This window comes from Rosa chinensis, chromosome 1, assembly GCF_002994745.2.
Source record: "Rosa chinensis cultivar Old Blush chromosome 1, RchiOBHm-V2, whole genome shotgun sequence".
Taxonomy (NCBI): domain Eukaryota; kingdom Viridiplantae; phylum Streptophyta; class Magnoliopsida; order Rosales; family Rosaceae; genus Rosa; species Rosa chinensis.
In genome coordinates, this window is record NC_037088.1 from 57,966,417 (window position 1) to 57,984,525 (window position 18,109).

At 38.2% G+C, this 18,109-nt stretch overlaps 3 protein-coding genes, 2 long non-coding RNA genes and 1 pseudogene across 7 annotated transcripts in view; 5 read left to right on the forward strand and 1 right to left on the reverse strand.

The window, feature by feature from the left end:
• The window catches only part of LOC112182751 (probable serine/threonine-protein kinase PBL10), a 28,546-nt gene extending 24,216 nt beyond the window's left edge, over positions 1-4,330 (forward strand). The window contains exons 7-8 of the mRNA XM_040509300.1: positions 3,974-4,008; positions 4,099-4,330. Coding sequence (XP_040365234.1) covers positions 3,974-4,008; positions 4,099-4,266 — 203 coding nt within the window. The 3' untranslated portion in view covers positions 4,267-4,330. The remainder of the gene's footprint in view (positions 1-3,973; positions 4,009-4,098) is intronic.
• LOC112182750 lies at positions 275-541 on the forward strand. The gene is made up of 2 exons (XM_024321288.1): positions 275-395; positions 495-541. Exons 1-2 carry the CDS (start codon positions 275-277, stop codon positions 539-541), a joined length of 168 nt encoding a protein of 55 aa, XP_024177056.1.
• LOC121050144 lies at positions 1,540-2,791 on the forward strand. Its single transcript, XR_005802108.1, has 3 exons — positions 1,540-1,688; positions 2,320-2,405; positions 2,759-2,791. It is a non-coding gene; the product is annotated as an uncharacterized LOC121050144 (long non-coding RNA).
• Positions 4,331-5,325: 995 nt separating the features above from the next.
• On the forward strand, positions 5,326-8,996 carry LOC112182752 (receptor-like cytoplasmic kinase 176). Of its 3 annotated transcripts, none has more exons than XM_040509290.1 (8): positions 5,326-5,549; positions 5,964-6,014; positions 6,203-6,349; positions 6,815-7,053; positions 7,378-7,513; positions 7,638-7,780; positions 7,876-7,999; positions 8,392-8,996. In XM_040509290.1, exons 3-8 carry the CDS (start codon positions 6,214-6,216, stop codon positions 8,823-8,825), a joined length of 1,212 nt encoding a protein of 403 aa, XP_040365224.1. In that variant the 5' UTR covers positions 5,326-5,549; positions 5,964-6,014; positions 6,203-6,213; the 3' UTR covers positions 8,826-8,996. The 3 variants fall into 3 exon arrangements, with proteins under 3 accessions (XP_040365224.1, XP_040365226.1, XP_040365228.1); XM_040509292.1 differs by lacking the exon at positions 5,326-5,549 and adding an exon at positions 5,777-5,795; XM_040509294.1 differs by lacking the exon at positions 5,326-5,549 and adding an exon at positions 5,824-5,841.
• A 138-nt stretch (positions 8,997-9,134) lies between these two features.
• On the forward strand, positions 9,135-14,466 carry LOC112170693 (annotated as a pseudogene).
• Positions 14,467-15,394: 928 nt separating this feature from the next.
• On the reverse strand, positions 15,395-16,623 carry LOC121051000. The gene is made up of 2 exons (XR_005804710.1): positions 16,448-16,623; positions 15,395-15,694 (listed from the first exon to the last, which is right to left on the reverse strand). It is a non-coding gene; the product is annotated as an uncharacterized LOC121051000 (long non-coding RNA).
• Positions 16,624-18,109: the final 1,486 nt, after the last annotated feature.

The following is an 18,109-nucleotide window of genomic DNA, read 5'->3' on the forward strand; positions in this document are numbered from 1 at the left end:
ATTTCGTGGCCCAAAACCTAGCCTCCTCCGCCAGTGGCTACGTTGTCCACCAATGCTGGGTTAGATCTCTCCTGTTCGATACCAACCAGAAGGCCAATCTCGACCCCTCCGGCGCCATAACTGCGGCAAGGTTCTCTGGTAAGGTTTCACTCTCTTATCCTCCAAATTCGCCCATCTTTTTTTACCTTGGCCCCAATTTCAAGTCATTCTCTTAGCTGAGACTTCCTCTTTTTGAGATGGTTGGTAAGAAAGGAAGAAGAAGAAGTCATCGAAGATGAGAAAGTTCAATGCTTGGCTTGTGTTCTTCAAGCGTGAGTGGAATTGGAATTGGCCTTTCCTCGTCGGCTTCGCTATCACCGGGATTCTCATCACCAAGTTCTCTCTCTGTCTCACTGGGTACTCCACTCCATTTCTCTTTCTCATTCTGTGAATATGAGTCCCTTTCAGTGAGCCAGGGTTTTGATTTGATTTGTTTCGGGGTTCTAATTTTGCAAAGGAGGATGCGAAGAACTCGCCTTTTGTACAGAGGCACAAGAAGTAGGTCTCTCAAACAACCCCAATCTATTATAAATTTTTGCATACAACAAGTCCTTTGGCTAAAATTATACTTAGACGGAAGCGAATTAGAAATCATTATCTCTTTGACATATTTATTTTACCCTTAATTGGAGAACAATTATAGCTCTGGTGTAGGAAGTAGTGGTCAAGTTGCCAAAGATGCTCTAGGAAACGATGTAATTGCAGCAGAATGGCTTCAGACTCATGGGCCTGGTGACAAGACTCTCTCACATATACCTAAATGAGGATAAATCACGGTTTGCTCTATATAAGGTAATGCAAGATATCTATCTATAAAGTTTTTAATTCCAGAGGAAGTAAGAAAAGAATGGGGCATTGTAATCATGCTTGGAACCTTACTGTTCTTTCATTCTTTGTTCATAAATTGTCCCTGCTATCCATTGCGAATTCATTGTTTTCCATCATGTTTTAGGTAACATGCCAATCCCATGTGAGGAAATGACAATCTTGAAGTTGAATCCTTACTGTTCTTTCATTATTTGTTTGTATTTCCTGTGGATAAGTAGTGTCCACAACACTTTACGTAGTTTTGAGACATCCTTATATTGCGTTATGACCATGAATTTTTAATAGCTTTCTTATTATAACCCTATGGTAACAAATCTGTATTTGTTATTGTGGTTTGCATCTGACTGATATATATCTAGCCTGCAACATTGTAATATGAGATGTTGCCTGCAACATTCTTAATGAAATTTGATGCGAGGGATATTATGTTGGAGAGAGAAATAGGTCTATTGGGACTTCGGATAATCGTGATAATAAATTCTTTGTAATATGAGTTGTTGTCGATCACATTCTTGATTGGATTCTCTCTCTCTCTCTCTCTCTCTCTCAACTCACATTTTTTACAGCATCTTGTTTTCCAAATTGAATATTCTTTAAGCTTAAAGGTTGAGTTGACCTCTTTTCATGTCCTTATGCTTTTGCTTTTATTTAACATTACATGCATTCCCGATTTGTTGTCTTTCATGTACTTGAGATTTTACATCTTTATTTTGTTTGTTTTATCTATGCAAATTTATGTGTTGTTGAACTTACTGTTCTTGACCCTTTGGCAGGAGAAAGAGTTTAAAGTTGCAGTTCTCCTTATTTTTGACAATAAGCAGGTACATACTACTGCCGGAGGGGGAGTTTTACTGTTTAATGTCCTATACAAATGTTATTCCATAGATGGGGACAATGTAAACAGCCTTCTATTGAAGAAATAAAAATTGAATTGAGGATAGATTTTCCCTTGTATAGTCAAGTAGTCATTCTGTTGTAGTTTCATGTCTCTATCTCTACACTTTCAATTATCATTTCAATAAATTGTGCAAGTTTTTGCAATATGATATTCTCGTTAGCGATGATATTGGGTTTTCACAAGTTTGTTAACTTAGGTTTGGAATTCCCAGAATTCCCATTTAGTTAGGCTATTGATTATTATTTATCTTGTGTAGTGGCATAGTGCTTGAGGAATAAACCTTTAGTTTCCAATTACAGTCAATCACTTTATTTAATAATAAATTGCAGTTTTGTTAGGTTTTCATTTTTAGGATTCTCATATGTATTTAAGTTGTGGCTTACCGTATAATGATTCAATCTACATATGCATGGTGGTTTTTGTCTCTTCTGGCTGGGTAGGGGATAGGCAATACTAGGAATTAATGCTCAGAATTTAGGAATTGAAGGGATTTTGTTCCTTGTACAAAAATATATGAACTGGCTCTTTAATTTTATGTTGCTGGGGATTGCTAGGAAGTAAAAAATGTATGATAGGAGATTTGGAGTTCGCTAGAAAAGCTCTGCCTGTATGATCAAAGAACACGAATTCTGGAATTCAGGTATTGACAGAAACTTTATACTTTGGAAGTTTCACATTCTCTTGTTTTCATTCATTTGGTGTTTACAGTAATGCATATCTATCCTGCTTTAGTTTATTATCTGTATTTGGTTTTGAATGTTGCTAGTTTCCGCCGTTGTTATGTTATGTAGTTACTCATATGATAGTTATTCAGGATTTGTAATCACACTTTAAGTAGATATTATGCAATGTGAAACCAACCCAGGCCTGATTCTTCAACCACTGTGTGTCCTCTGCAGCTTAATGATCATTACTTTTTTTTTTTTTTCAATCAATCAATGGTTGGGGAAACAGAGTGACTGACTAATCTTGTTAACATATTATGCTTGTTAGGACAAGGAACTTGCTTCTATGATCGAGAGTGTTCCGAGAAACAACATTTTACCGCAAAATGGCTTCAACTGCCGAGATTGGATGGGATTTTAGTACAAGATGGATGAGGTAGATTTTTGAAACAGGGAAAAGTAATTGATTTAGCATTTATACTCCTACATTAACATTTTATTGAAAGCACAATAGAGTATGTTTTGAGTTTGTCTTTCATGTCACTGCACAAGATTATGAGAAGTAAACGAGGCAGGTCATTTAATTGAAGAGCTTGCTCTTGTTTCCGTGCAGGAGCCATATATGTAGGAGTGGACTGAGCAATTGGAAAGCAGTGACTGATTTATGTAGGAGCCATATATGTAGCAGCTGCATATGTGCATATTTTTGGAACAAGTATCTATTGTATTGTATCTACTTTTGTTGTTTATCATTGTTAGTTAAAATGCAGCAGTCATCAAGCTGCTTTCTTCTTTTTTTGTTTCATTGTATAGATACTTGAATGTATGGATGATTGACAAATGCTAGCTCTTTTGGTACATTAAATGCTTGAATTAGAGAACTTCAGTACATAATATATTTTGAATATTATATTTGTGCAAATATTTCAGGTAAAACATTGATAATAAACATACAATAGTGAATTACATTACGTTAATCACACAACAAATCATTTTAATCACACAACGGTACCAACTAAATTTAGTTGTCTCATTAAAACTCACACAACAGAACGAATACATATCAGTTGTCCAATGTTAAATCACACAACGGTATAGAAATAAGATGTTGTATGACTTGTGAAGAATTCAACACTGAGCCTCACACATACAACGGTTACTTATGATACCTGTTGTGTGAAGGAACAACCAACAACAGTCGCCATATTTTTCTGTTGTATGATAATATAACCAACAACAGCGTGCACTTGCTTCTGTTGTCTGAGTGTTATTTTTCTGTTGTGTGAGAAGTTAACCAACAACAGCGTGTCTTACTTATGTTGTCTGATCACCATCGAAAATGCGGCACATCCAATTTCTGGCATTGGCATGCGCAGAATTGGTGCAACGGTTATAAGCAGTGCGTTGTGTCTATGATATTTACATAACGGTGTTTCACCGTTGTGTGATTGTGCTCATCACACAACATCGAGATAGACGACAGACATGGTCCACATCACACAACAGATTTCCACCGTTGTGTGATGCAGTTTTTGTAGTAGTGGGGACTTCAAAAGTTCTAATATCCTACTGGATTCAGTAAGTGAAACATTCATTAGTGAATCTTATGGCTTCTAGAAGAATGCTGTTAACTTGCTCATACTTCATATTTTTCATTCAAAATGACAGAACTACAATGCCAAACTCGCTGATTTTGGTTTTGCTGAGGACGGACCAGCAGGTGGTAGTAGCCATGTCTCGACAAGGGTGATGGGGACATATGGATATGCAGCTCCAGAGTATGTTGCTACAGGTGAATTAATTTTACAGGATTTTTTTCTTTACTTTTCCACATAAACAAGCAAGAGATCCTGGCAAAGGAAGAATATGTGTCTATTGAATACCACTTTTTGTCTATTTCTAGCAGAAGAATTTTATCTTTCATCATAATGTTCATCTATCATTCTTCAGTTTAATCCAATTTGGCCTCTTAATACAATAAGCTAAATTCTCTAATATGTCTCTCAAACCTGCTATTTGGATACGTTATGTACAAGTAAGCCCCCTTCCAATATTTTGAACCAACTCTCTAAGAACCTATAAACTTCCCAACTATTTGCTTAACCATGTAAAATGCTGTTTGATTTCTGTACCAGAAAGTCACAAATCATTATGCTCCCTTTTGATAATTCTTTCATTTTCATTTTTTCTGTGTTTTGAAGGTCATTTAACCAGCAAAATGATGTGTATGGTTTTGGAGTTGTTATGCTCGAATTGTTGACAGGAAAACCAGTTCTTGACACTAGCCGGCCAACCAGGGAACAAGATCTAGTTGAATGGGCCAAACCATACCTTGCCAGCAAACGTGGAGTTCTTAAAATTTTTGATGCTCGTATTAAAGGCCAGTATTCTGTGGCTGCAGCTCGTAAAGCGGCTAACCTTGCAAATCAATGCTTATCAGCAGAACCCGAGTTGAGGCCAAAAATGAATGAGGTGGTAAAAGAATTAGAGCATGCAGCTCCAGGAATCAGGTGACATTGAGGGCGCAGGAATCTCTCATAACGAGCCTTGCCAATCTCCTTATTCCAATTCAAGCAGCGTCAAATCAAGCGGGAGAAGTTGGATCAGCTTCAGGTCATCTGCTTCTCGCAGCTACATAAGATAGTACGTCGTTTAGTTCACAGGAATTATTCTTGTTTCGATCATGCTGTACTAAAAAGAGTTCCAGCCATTTTGAGGAGATTACAATTTAATAACAAAACTTACTGTATTTGGCTTTCTGTAGTGCTGCATTTTTCTTTCTTTCTTTTCTGCCACAATTTAACCAACATATCTCACAATCTGTTATCGGCTTGAGAGAATTGGGGCCTAGGCCCATAAAGTCCAACATTACAATTCCACATGTCGACGTTGCAGCCATTCCCTCGCTGCTCTTCTTCTTCTTCTTCAATTCTTCATTTGAAGAGGCGCCAAAACCAATCACCATGACGATGATGACGGCCAAAATATCGACGCTAATTCGGCGCGTGTGCTCTCTCGCGCGTGGCAGCCAACACCATTATCGCTCCAACCATGAACCTTTCCACCACTCACGTCGTACAAACCGGAACTTGCAGCAGTTCGCCCCCGACTATAGTTAGGTAAAAGAAACTAACTTTAGTTGCTCTGCTTTTGTCTGCTCAAATTTGAAATATGTATGTGTGCCTCCAATCAAATTTGATCATATCTTTATCACAACCAATCCATTGAGACACCCAGTTTTTCAGTACACCCAATTTTTTTTTTTTTTGTGTGTGTTCAGAATTGGTTGTGACTCTATGCTAGCTTTATCAGACGTAATTGTCATTCTTTTAATCAAAGCGTCGATCTTGATTTGGTCAAAATGGGTTTGCTCTTTCTCCTCTGCTTTACAAGAGCTCTTGCCTCTCTTTGGTTGACGTCTGAAACAACGCTTCTGAGCTTGCTTATATATCATATAAATAAATCTCTAGTCTTTAATCCTTTACTTTACAAAGTTCCCTAGCGGATGTATTGGCTGTTTTCTTCATTTCCAGCTTACTGAATGAGCTACAGTGCTCTCAGTTGCGATCAGAAGCAGTAACTTGGTAATTGTCTTTCCTTTTTTGGTACATATACCCTGGTCATTTAGATTCAAACATCAGGTCAAATTTAAGGAATTAATTCGTACTTGGATGGTTTTGGGGTTGATGAGTCTATTTTTTACTGATACTAATTACATGAGCTTCAATCTGATGGGTTGGTTTCAATTGTTAACCATGTAATAATATCTTAGGGACTGTTACTATGAGTGGTGGGATTCGAACAAGCGTGAAGGGGTACCTTATTGCGAAACGTCTCAGTCTGACTGGGGAGATAGATACAGTGCATGAGATGAATGAGATCATCAATACAAATTTCACTGCACTCCAAGCTCACAATGGTACGTTGCGATTCATACTGTTTTATGTGTTGTTATGTTTCAATCTTTGTCCTACCGAGATAACCAAACCTTTTTGAATTACAGCCTCTATCTATTGGAACGCAATGATATACTTTATGCGATTCTGAGACTCTGATAAACAAATACTATTGGCTCAAAGGATCTTTATGTTTCTTACCTACTGGACTCGTTAGTTTGTTAGTCCTTGCAAGTCAATTAATATCAAAATGATCGAACTTTTACTTATTATGTATGAAGTATGAAACAGCATGAAACAAACATAATCTTCCTGCATTGATTTATTACAAATTATCTTAATTAAACTCCATTTGTTGTTTAATTGAAGGTTCAATCTGTAAGTTGCTACATTTCGATTTTAGGTGTTGCCCACTATTACAAGGTTTAAAGAATTTTCTTTGCATGTCTAGGATGGAATTCTAATAGCAAAGTTGTCATCTGTCGCAGTGCCTTCAACTCCTCAGACAGAGGGTGAAATCTTGTTGAAAAGATTTCTCTTCAATGAACTGAAAATAGCAACCTGGAACTTTCATCCTGATAATATGGTGGGTGTAGGTGGTTTTGGTTATGTTTTTAAGGGGTGGGTTGATGGTAATTCATCAACAGCTGCCAAGACTGGTAGTGGCATGTTAATTGCTGTGAAGACGATTGACCAAGAAGGTTTCCAGGGCCAAGAGGAATGGTTGGTGAGTTTTACTTGTATCCTTGATCTGCTTACCTGCACCTTCACAATATCTTATTAATTTATTTTTGGTATCTTGAACCTAGCGGTTGTTCATATTAGTTATGTATGGCACAAATTGGAGAATCTAATACACATTGGTGTCCAATGCTAAAGAGGAGATTGAAATGTTTAATTACAGCTGTCAAAAAGGACATTGTTCAGTTTTATCACTTTATGAAACAATCTTAATGGATCTCAGTCCCTAATAGTTGTTATAGATAAAATGATTTCACTTGTAATGTTTTTCACAGAAATTATTCACTCCGTAGTGTCTCTTGAAATATAGACAGAAATTTACTATCTAGGAAGGTTGCGACATCCAAATCTTGTGAAGTTATTGGGTTATTGCTTTGAGGACAACCACCGGCTCCTGGTTTATGAATTTATGCCTCATGGAAGCTTGGAGATTCATCTATATGGAAGTGAGTTCTGAACTATATTCATTCTTTAGCAATTTGACCTTTTAGCTGAAGCAATATCCTTAACAAGGAGATCAAACATTTCTATATGAAATATAGGATCTGGACTGAAATGTTTTTGGAACAGGGGATTCTTACCTTGAACCACTTTCATGGACCCTGCGTATGAAGATTGCCCTTGGTGTTGCCAAGGTTCTTGCATTTCTTCATGGTACTGAGGGAAAAGTGATCCATCGGGACGTTAAAACTTCTAATATTCTGCTCGATTCAGTAAGTGAATCATTTAACTGTTGAACCTTATTGCTTTTAGAAAATTTCTGGTAAACTTACTGAGGCTTCATTCTTTTCTCATTCAAAATAATTAGACCTACAATGCCAAACTCTCTGATTTTGGTTTGGCGAAGGATGTACCAGCTGGTGATGAAAGCCATGTCTTAACAAGGGTGGTGGGGACACATGGGTATGGAGCTCCTGAGTATATTTCTGCAGGTTTCTTTTTTTTTTTTTAATCCTTTGCTTTTATCCCAGACCTGGCTGTTTACCATATTCTTGTTCCTGACATCATGTGAATTTTTATGCTATAATTTTTATTCCTGAAATTGGAATAAATTTAGCATTCTAACTTCACTTCCAATGTCTAGGTGATAAAATATGTTCTGGAAAAATCATATATTTCCCAGTCATTTTTGTTCCATTTTGTCTTTTTCAAGTCATTGTACACAGTTTATATTCAAGTAAAAACAAAGTATAGTAATTTCCTACTACATGCAAACTGCTACTGACTTGGTTTACTAGAATGTAGAAACAAATTATTATGCCTGCTTCCTTCTGATTATTGTTTCATTTTTTAAACTTTTTTATTATTTTTTTATATGTTGAAGGTCATTTATCCTGCAAGAGTGATGTATATGGTTTTGGAGTAGTTATGCTTGAAATGTTGTCTGGAAGACGAGTTCTAGATAATAACCGTCCACCCAGGGAACACAATTTAGTTGAATGGGCCAAACCTTACCTTGCCAGCAAAAGCAGAGCTCTCAAAATTTTTGATGCTCGTACTGAAGGCCAGTACTCTCTGGCAGGAGCTCTTAAAGCAGCTAACCTTGCAAATCGATGCATATCAGCAGAACCCGAGTTTAGGCCAAACATGAATGAGGTGGTCACAGCATCAGAGCAGCTTCAGGAATCTGGTGACATGGAGGGTTCGGGAGTCTCCCAAAATGAGCCTCGCCAAACTCCTTGTGCCAATTCAAGCATTCGCAGGAGAAGCACAAGCTGGATCAGCTTCAGGCCATGTGCTTCCCGCAGCTATACATAAGAATATAGGATGATCATGCATGCTTTATCATTAATTTCATTGATTTAAAGGAAAATGGGATTCAGGGGGAGGGAAAAAACTGTAAGCAAGGGAGATATATCATTCTTCAAAACTGTATGTTGTAATATGTTCTGAGACAGTTGATTACTACAGAGAAGTTGTGTTACTTGAGTCTGAAGCGTTTACTTGAGCCTGAAGAACATAAAATATGGAGTTTCAGACAATTCTAATTACAAATTAGTCATCAGATGTCACATATTGAAGACTTGGTCGTGCTTGTACAGCTATCCCAGGCTCCCAGCTTTTAGTCTTTAACATTTAGTAGAAATACTTGTGACATTTCTTTGGTCAAAGTCTTCACCTCTTTGTCCTTCGCTCACCAGCTCTCTCTTTTGTGGCTTTATAGTTTACTTCTTGTGAGTTGTGAATATCCTACATAGGAATCATCCTTTGTGAGACTTCTTTCCACTCATCAGACTTTTACTCCCTTTACGTTTAATTTATTATATCATCTCATCCTTGATTTAATCTCCCTAACTGCAGAATTCTTTTTTGTCTTCATTTCCAGGTTACTTGAAGAATTGGAGCTTCAGTATTAAGCTGGTTGCTCAGATCAGAAGTAGTAACTTGGTAAATTCTCTTCTCGTGGTACGTATGCCCCGGTAATTTAGATGGTAACACTGGGTCAAATTTAATGGGTTTATGGGGGTATGATTGAATTGAGTGCATAGTTTTTGAAGTAGATGAGTCCTGAGATTTAGTTGGTTAACAGCTCTATGTAGCCTTTATTACAATCTTCTAATACTGTTTATTGCCTACTGGGTACTGTCATTACTTCAATTTTCTGATGGATTTGGTTTGGTGGTTAATGATATTGTTTCTTAGCTAAGACTATGAGTGGGGGAATTCGCACAAGCGTGAAGGGGTACCTTAATGCTCAATGAGCCCCAGTGCAAGAAAATGTGACCATCAACAGCAATGTCACCACGGCCCAAGATCCAGTTGAGGAGACGACAATGGATTCAACTAAATATGGTCTCAGTATCTGTGATGGTAACATTCCTTGCTTCCCAGGAGCTCTACTGCAGGGTACTCAAATCAAATCAGTTTTATCCATTTTACATGTATGTCTATGCCATGTTCCAGCTATCCTTGATTTTGTAGTAGATTAATGACAAGAGAGCAGGCAAGCCAAAACAGATTGAAAGTCAGTAACAGTGAATGAGTCTGCTGAAGGGGCCGTGACCACTTACCCAATTTTAGCCCAAAAATTGCCCACTTACTCCACCAAGAGTTTTTGAACCTCATTTACCTAATCTAACAGTGTTTGACAGTATTGCCCTCATTTTAATTAACAAATTACACTCATATCTCTCTCTCCTCCCCCTCATCGATTTCTCCCTCTCCCTCTCTCTCTCTCTCTCTCTCTCTCTCTCTCTTTCTGTAACCACATCTCAGACTCTCTTTCTCTCTCTCTCTCTCTCTCTCTAAGCCACCACGCCCACCACTCCACCGTTGATGTCGGCCTCCACGGCCACCGCTCTGTCCCACCTTCGAACCACCAGAGGATGACGCCGTCCAACTCCACGATCCCAACCCCTCTGGGCTTTGCCAGTTTTGTTCGTCAGATGTCCGGGAAACTCTCCACGCCGGAATCAAGTCTGGGCTTCGCCAGTTTTGTTTGTCAAATGTCCCGAAAGCTCCGAAGCTCCAAGCCGGAATCGAGTCTGGGCTTCGCTTGCAGGTCTCGGACGACATTAAAACTGTGGTCTATTAGGGGGCAATAGACAGATTATTGCCCCCCAATAATTTCTTAACTGTGGTTAATTAATCACTGAAATTAGAGTTTTGATAATTCTTATGTTGTTTTGAGTTTATTAAAGTACAATAATCTGTCAATGATAGAAACTGGTGATTTTTGGGGTGGGTCTATTGGGAGGCAATAGACAGATTATTGCCCTGCAATAATGTCTTAACTGTGGTTCATTTATTACAGGTCATTTCAACAAAATGCTGCTAGATTCATTAACCAACATAATTAGGTTTATTGGGGGGTCATAAAAAGTTTATTGCCCCCCAATAATTTTTTTATAGATGGTCAGAAGTAACTCAGTTTGGTTTTAAATTAGTTTACAAAAGTACAGCTATTCAAATTCAATACTTGGTGAATTTAAGTCCACAACGAATTGGCTTTTTTTCACACTCTCCACTTCACTTGAACCGCTTCACCCTAGGCCTCCCAGGTGGCCTCTTAACAAAAATAAATGCACCTAACAACAAAAGGATCACTCATATTCATGCAAAAAATAACAAAACAAATATTTTATTGCCCCGCAATAAACAGATTATTGCCGCCCAATAATATATCAGAAATACCAAAACACATTAGAAGCAGTCTTTAACACAAAGGAAAATATCACTGAACACAATTATAGAGACTTTATAACAATTAAGACACATTATTGCCCCCAATAGGAAGATTATTGCCCCCCAATAATCTCGACTCCGGTTGACGATTTTGCCCACAATTCCAGTCGTTTTGCAACAATTCTGGTTGACCATTTGCCTTCACACTGATTTGACTCCGATTGCAACGACTCCGTTTGCAGCCCGGGACCAGAGATACAATCAAGTTGTGATTTCCGTGATGATCAGTCGCCGACGAGAGAGACAGAAGCAAATCAAAGACGTACCCAATTCTACTGGCGGTCATTGATTCCTTCAGAAGGTCCAACCCGGCCTCGCCGAGCTTCTCAGAGACGAGGACCGTCGGCTTGGCGTCAAGCCTGGCCGCGGAGAGCACAACGACGAGTTTCAGCTCGGAGATGGCGAGAGCCGGCGTCGTGGGTGACCTGCTAGAGGGATGGAGGGAGGGAGAGAGAGATCCGACGTCGTCTGGAGCTTCTCTCTCTAAGTGAGAAAGAAGGAGAGGGAAAAAAGTCCCAAAAAATAAAAATAAAAAAAAAGAATTAATTGGGTATTAGAGAAATAATCCCTTAGAGTGTTTTGGGTAAATTGAGTTAAAAAAATGTTAGTGGAGCAAGTGCGCAATTTGGTGCGTAAAATTGGGTAAATGACCATTTCCCCTGTCAGTAAATCTATTATCAGATAGGTTTATTAGATAGGAACAAGTAATAAACAACGTGGTTGATGTGTTTTTTTTTTTTTTGAGTGGAAGACATCAATAGAACCAACACACACACCCATGCAGTGTATCCCAGCATAGCCAGACTAATCACTGCACCGCAGACGCACGAACCATTGGGTGTTTTAACTAACCCAGGTCCCTCAAATCTGCTGGCCATGGGATGGAGCTGGGATTCGAACTCTAGACCTGGGGGTTCCAGACTAGGCAGCTCGACCAACATGGTTGATGCTTAATTAAGAAGCAATTGGTTCTCGTTGTAGTCAAATTCAATCATATACTGAATTCTGGCTCCAAAATAAATTGTGTACGAGGATAGGATCCCTTGTGCCATTACCAAAATTTGGAGCTGTAAGAAAACTTCACTTAATGGACAGCTTCCTCAAACATTGTGCTAATATTGAACTACAATTTCAGACAATTAGTTAATTAGTTTGAGAGCTTTCAACGCAACGTACTTGCCAAAATTGGCTGTTATACGTAACAGTGCATCCTGTATACCTTCATTCCATCCGGGAGGTTCTGCAGAACTCTCAGCGTCTCTCTCTCTCTCTCTCTCTCTCTTTTTTCCCTGCTTCTTTTCTGCAAGATAAAAGGATACAAAATTTAGTTGATTTCGCAGATCTATTAGGCAAGAAATATGTCCACAAGGTCAACTCAAAAGGTTATACCCTTTCATAGCTTTGGAGGAGAATACAAAGAAGTTTCTTTTGGAAGTGTGTTTACATCTGCATCCTATAGTATACTTCATAAAGAGACTTCCTATAATATTCCAACTTGGCAATTGTTTCGATCACTGAGGTGTTGTTCTCCAATTTTTAGTTAAAGAGCTTTCAGTATATCACTTGTGTATGCAAGTCTTGAAATTTGCAGCAGAACTTTAATCTTCTCGTAATTAATTGTGTTCATGGACCTGCAGAACTTGGCTTCACATGGAACTCGAAGCGCTGAGAGTCCGCCTCACCAAGGTACTTTGGCAGTTCATCCATTATTTTCTGTTGCATTATGTTCAAAGTTCGTAGATGCTGAAGTTGCTTCTTTCTCTGTTGATACATATATATGTGGGGATATAAAAATTTTACGAGCTTTTTAAACCACAGCCGTTTAGATGAATTATTGACCCTAATTTGGATTTTCATTAAAAAGTCGGTCTTCATTGCACCCTTTAATTGTAACTACCACCACACCATAGAGGGTATATCAACTAGCTTGGTTATTCTTCTTCATGTAAAGAACCAAAAATAGCAGTACAACAGAGTTACTATAATAAGTAGCACAATTATTGAGTGATGGAGGTAGTGGGGGCAGCGGAAGCAAGAATCACTTCCCTTATATTGTGATCATTGCTGTTTTGACAATAGTTATCATCTGTGGCCTACTATTTGCAGGATACCGACACTACCAGAGGAAGAGAAATGCACCACAATCTCCTGAAGATACTTCAGAAGATAATAATTTCCTGGAAAAGCTAATTGGGATGCCAATCCGTTACAGTTACAAGGATCTTAAAACTGCAACTAAGAACTTCTCAAATAAGATTGGGCAAGGAGGTTTTGGCTCAGTTTACTTAGGGGTTCTCCCAGATGGAACTCGACTTGCTGTGAAGAAGACGGAAGCCAATATTGATTGGAAAAAGGAGTTTCAAGCTGAAGTTACCATCAGTGGCAGTATCCATCATCTGCACTTGGCCAGGCTCCGGGGCTTCTGTGCAAAGGGAAGCAATCGACTTCTTGCCTATGAGTACATGGCAAATGGATCCCTGGACAAATGGATTTTCAGGAAAAAAAATGAAGAGTTCGTATTGGATTCGGAGACAAGATTCACCATAGCAGTGGGTATTGCCAAAGGACTAGCTTATCTCCATGAAGATTGTGATTTGAACATTATTCACTGTGACATAAAGCCTCATAATGTGCTCCTTGACGACAATTACCATGCCAAAGTCTCAGATTTTGGTTTGGCAGTGCTGATGGCCAGGGAGCAGAGCAGTGTCTTTACAGTAATTCGAGGAACTAGTGGGTACATTGCCCCATAGTGGTTCACAAACGGTGGTATTTCGGAGAAAATTGATGTGTACAGCTATGGAATATAATACTGCTGCTGGAGATCATTAGCGGAAGAAAGAACTTGGACCTAGATGATGAACGTTATCTTCCATCGTATGCCTCCAAAATGTTTGAAGAAGGGAAACTCCAGGACATCTTCGACCCCAAGATGAGGATAGATGACGTTGACGAGAGGGTTTCTACTGCGGTTATGGTAGCATTGTGGTGTATACAGTTAGACGTGACTTTGAGGCCACCAATGACCAAGGTTGTCCAAATGCTTCAAGGCATCTGCTCTGTTCCTCAGCCTCCAATTCCGCGGCTTTATCCAAATGAATTACCGAAGAGGGGGACTTCCTCGCGTCCATCGGAGTATCGGACTGCAACAGCGATGCCACTACTACAAATTTCCCCAAACCCCACTGATTTGAATTAGTCCCTATTGGGACAAAGCATACTGATAAGGGTGGCTAATGCCATTAGCCACTATGCAGCCACTAATGGGAAATCAGTCCCCTCTATTGAAAGTGCTAATGGGACTAAGCACACTGTTAAATTATCAGTGTGATGCATTTAACCAAAGCAAAATTGCATCCAAATCAGTTCCAAAGCAACTGATCCAAATATCAATGGTTTCGGAATTCCACTGATATCATTGGCAAAATCATTAAACTGGAACAAAAAAATAGGTGCCAAATACTAGCAAATACTAGTATTTGGCACCTCTACATTTCATGTACCGTATACTATATTAAAAAATGCATCATACAACAAATTCGCAAACTAAAAATAATTCATTACATCCAGAGACAACAAAATTTCTTCTCCAAAACTGCAACCCTTCTTTGATATGGACAAACTCTTTCAAAGCAAATGGCAACATGCTCACAGTACCTGAAGTTCTAGAAAAGAAGAATTAAATTTTGCACTGTGAAGTATTATCTAGCAAGTAGCAACCTATGCATTCAATTCTGTAAGAAATCCAAACATGACATTTACAAAATAATGTGTAGAAAAATACCTCATCCATAACTAGAAAAAAACAGAAAAAAAAATGATATCAGATGAGTGAACACTCTCAAACAGAACTAGAAAAGAAAAGAAAAATTGAATAATAGTGAACTTAAGTACCTTTCCTATGATTTCACTTCATCATTGGAAGCAATAGCTGATCTATATCAAAATCACATGCCAACACAAAAAAATTAATTAATATTAAGCATTAACATCTAAAATGGACTAACCAACCATCAACAAAAGACTACAAGGACCAAAGTCCCAACTTACAAGTTGCACGAGAAGAAACAAGAAAATTGGGGAAATAAGAAACTAATAATAGAAAGAATTATACTACACTAATGCAACAAACTAACAACTCAGCCCCTAAACTTAATGCAATATTGAGAGATGAGATTGGTTACAACTGTCCTCAAATTGAATGACAAAGATCCTTACTCTATTTAAATTAAAGTCGAACTCCAAATGAGTTGCATAAATGACAATGCATTTACTAATTGCAATTCTAAGAACCTTGTGCTCAAAAACAATATTCATAAAATGATGCATGACTGAGACTTCCATCACTCACTGCCTTCTTACCTTGAATTATATTCATTTGATCCCTCTGTTACCAAGGCTGAACCCATCTCTCCACCATGTACTACTTCTCTTGATTATTTCTGCGACCCTCCATTGAACATATAATAAGTTAAAATTGACCAACTTAAAATTAAAACCACCAAGTATTACAGGGGGAAACATAAAATAAACCAAACATAATAGTAAGGAAGTGTATTCAATGACACACTTTGTATTATATATATATATCTAAGAAACCGTATTTGTGTGTAAATCAACTAAGAAACCGTATTTGTGTGTAAATCAACTAAGAACTTCATATTACTAAGGTTATGCAGTCAGGGAAATCAAGTAAACACACCTTATTCAAGTTGCTTCCAGGTATACATGGCAGACATAAACAATTACATAAATTAAAGTCTAAGACTTGCTGGGAAGAACAGAGAAGACAAACCAATTTTGACAAAATCTAATCTTTAACATGATTACTCTAATTCAGAAGCGAAGCACAGAAACCCATTTCAAAATTGAGCTCAAGAAATATGAAATAAACTATGAATTTAAAATACCCACTTCAGAATCATCAATATAAATGTCAAAAATAAACATCCTACAAACAAACTCGAAGAAATTATTTGAGAAAAAAATAGCAAAGTTGGTACCTTTAGAGTAGAGATATATAAGCATAATCGAATAAGAAGCAGCCTATTTTTCATAAGCACTTGAGAACAACAGAAGAAGGCTATTCAAGGAAGAAAAGCTATAGATCGAAGTCAGTGATGCGCGATGGGTGATTGAGAATCAGAGCAAATCAATTCGGAGAGCGACTTACCTATTTTTGTACAGAAACTTACCCATTTATATCCTTCGGCTTTGAAACGAATTCTCAATTTTCTACAGCGAATAGGGCAAATTTTGGGATTAGGGTTTCTGGGTATATGTTGAAGAAAAGTTGGAGGGGGTATTTGAAGGTGTGAGACAAAAGGAGTAGTAAGGAGAGATCTGCTCTAGATGAGGATTTTCGATTTGAGTGTTCGGTGTGCTTTGGATGCTCTAGATGCTCTAAACCTTTGGGTCTGGGTTTTTGAGAGAGAGAGAGAGAGAGAGCGAGCTATGGCTAACTGAGATACTAAGGATTGAGAGAGCTGCTAGAGATCGTGGTGCAATAGAGATGGAGAGATCTGAGATTCGAACTGAGTGAGGAGAGAGAAGGGGTCGAGAGGAAAAGAAAGAGAGAGAGTGTTAGTGAGAAGTGTGAGAGCAGATGTAGATCTAGAAGAACTTTGAAAGAGATCTGATCGGGAGATAGGGGGCATTTTGTATCTCCCGTTCGTTAAGACCTCCACTGATCCAACGGTTACCACTGAATATCAAAAACAGAGAAACCCCCAAGTTGATGGACACCTGTTAACCTTGGGCACCGATACAGTCTCTTGGCCCAACCTCAATTATCCCTGGGCACTGATCATCAGTGTGATGAAACAAATTCACACTGATCTTTTGATTGGTTGCTCCCAAAATCACAAAATAAAACTATTCCATTTCTGTTGACACTGTTAACAGTGTCATTCAGAGTAAACAATTAATATGTTTGATATACTGTTCATAATACACACTAATGATCAGTAAGAGGGAAAAAATACTCACCAATCTTTTATATCAGTGTTAAACTATTCATTTTGGGACTGATGACTTTTTAGTGGCTAAAAAAAGGGTGCTAATGGGGAAATTTGTAGTAGTGTGCCTACGTTTCTGCAGAGAGCGCCTTTCCGGTTCAAGAAAAAATTTGTTAAATATGGCAGAGGCAGTTGGTTCTTGAGGCATTCATGGATGCCTAAGCTTAGTGTGCATACACCGTACATCTTCTTCTCCCATATATCTTGTGTGTATTTCTTGGATTACTTCAAATTTTGTAACATGTAGCCACTACTATTTAAGCAGCTCAATCATTCTGCTTGTTCTGTAAGCCAGCCTTTAAACCTGCGGCCTCGCACGGAGAGACAACGCAGAGAAGAGGGTTTTAGTTTTACCCTCTCAGAATCATCCTTCCACTCTGTTTAGTCTGAGAAGGATGGTGCATAATTAGGCACAATGAATTAAAGATTTCATAGTATGTGGATTGAGCGGTCTTGTGGTCATGATTGCAGATTACAAAGCAAAGTGCAAGAGTGTGTAACCTGCTGAGCAAGGTTTTAAATGTCTGCGATATCTCCCCTGATATCTCCTTTTTTCGACGGACCGATATATCTAGGGGGTAAATATCTTATCTTTTACCATTTCTAAGAAATTTCTCCGACATCGTCAAATATCTCCGATATATTAGATATTTGCGATATATCTCCGATAAAGTGAAGAAATATCTGTAAAATTTGAGGTAAAAATATTTAAAAAAAAACTCAGTAATTCTCTAAATGAAAATCTGTGTGAAGAGAGATCTCCTAAAGACAAATCTGAGTGAGGAGAAATCCCCTCAAGGTGAATCTAGGTGAGTAGAAAATCCCCTCAAGGCAAATCTA

What these genes read in the sequence shown, in the direction of transcription:
- LOC112182750 (XM_024321288.1), top strand. Translation starts at nt 275, where the DNA reads ATGAGAAAGTTCAATGCTTGGCTTGTGTTCTTCAAGCGTGAGTGGAAT. An exon ending in GTTCTCTCTCTGTCTCACTG is followed by an intron (nt 396 to 494) that starts GGTACTCCACTC and finishes CTAATTTTGCAA; the next exon opens with AGGAGGATGCGAAGAACTCG.
- LOC112182752 (XM_040509290.1), top strand. Translation starts at nt 6,214, where the DNA reads ATGAGTGGTGGGATTCGAACAAGCGTGAAGGGGTACCTTATTGCGAAA. An exon ending in AGGGCCAAGAGGAATGGTTG is followed by an intron (nt 7,054 to 7,377) that starts GTGAGTTTTACT and finishes CTTGAAATATAG; the next exon opens with ACAGAAATTTACTATCTAGG. An exon ending in GGAGATTCATCTATATGGAA is followed by an intron (nt 7,514 to 7,637) that starts GTGAGTTCTGAA and finishes TTTTTGGAACAG; the next exon opens with GGGATTCTTACCTTGAACCA.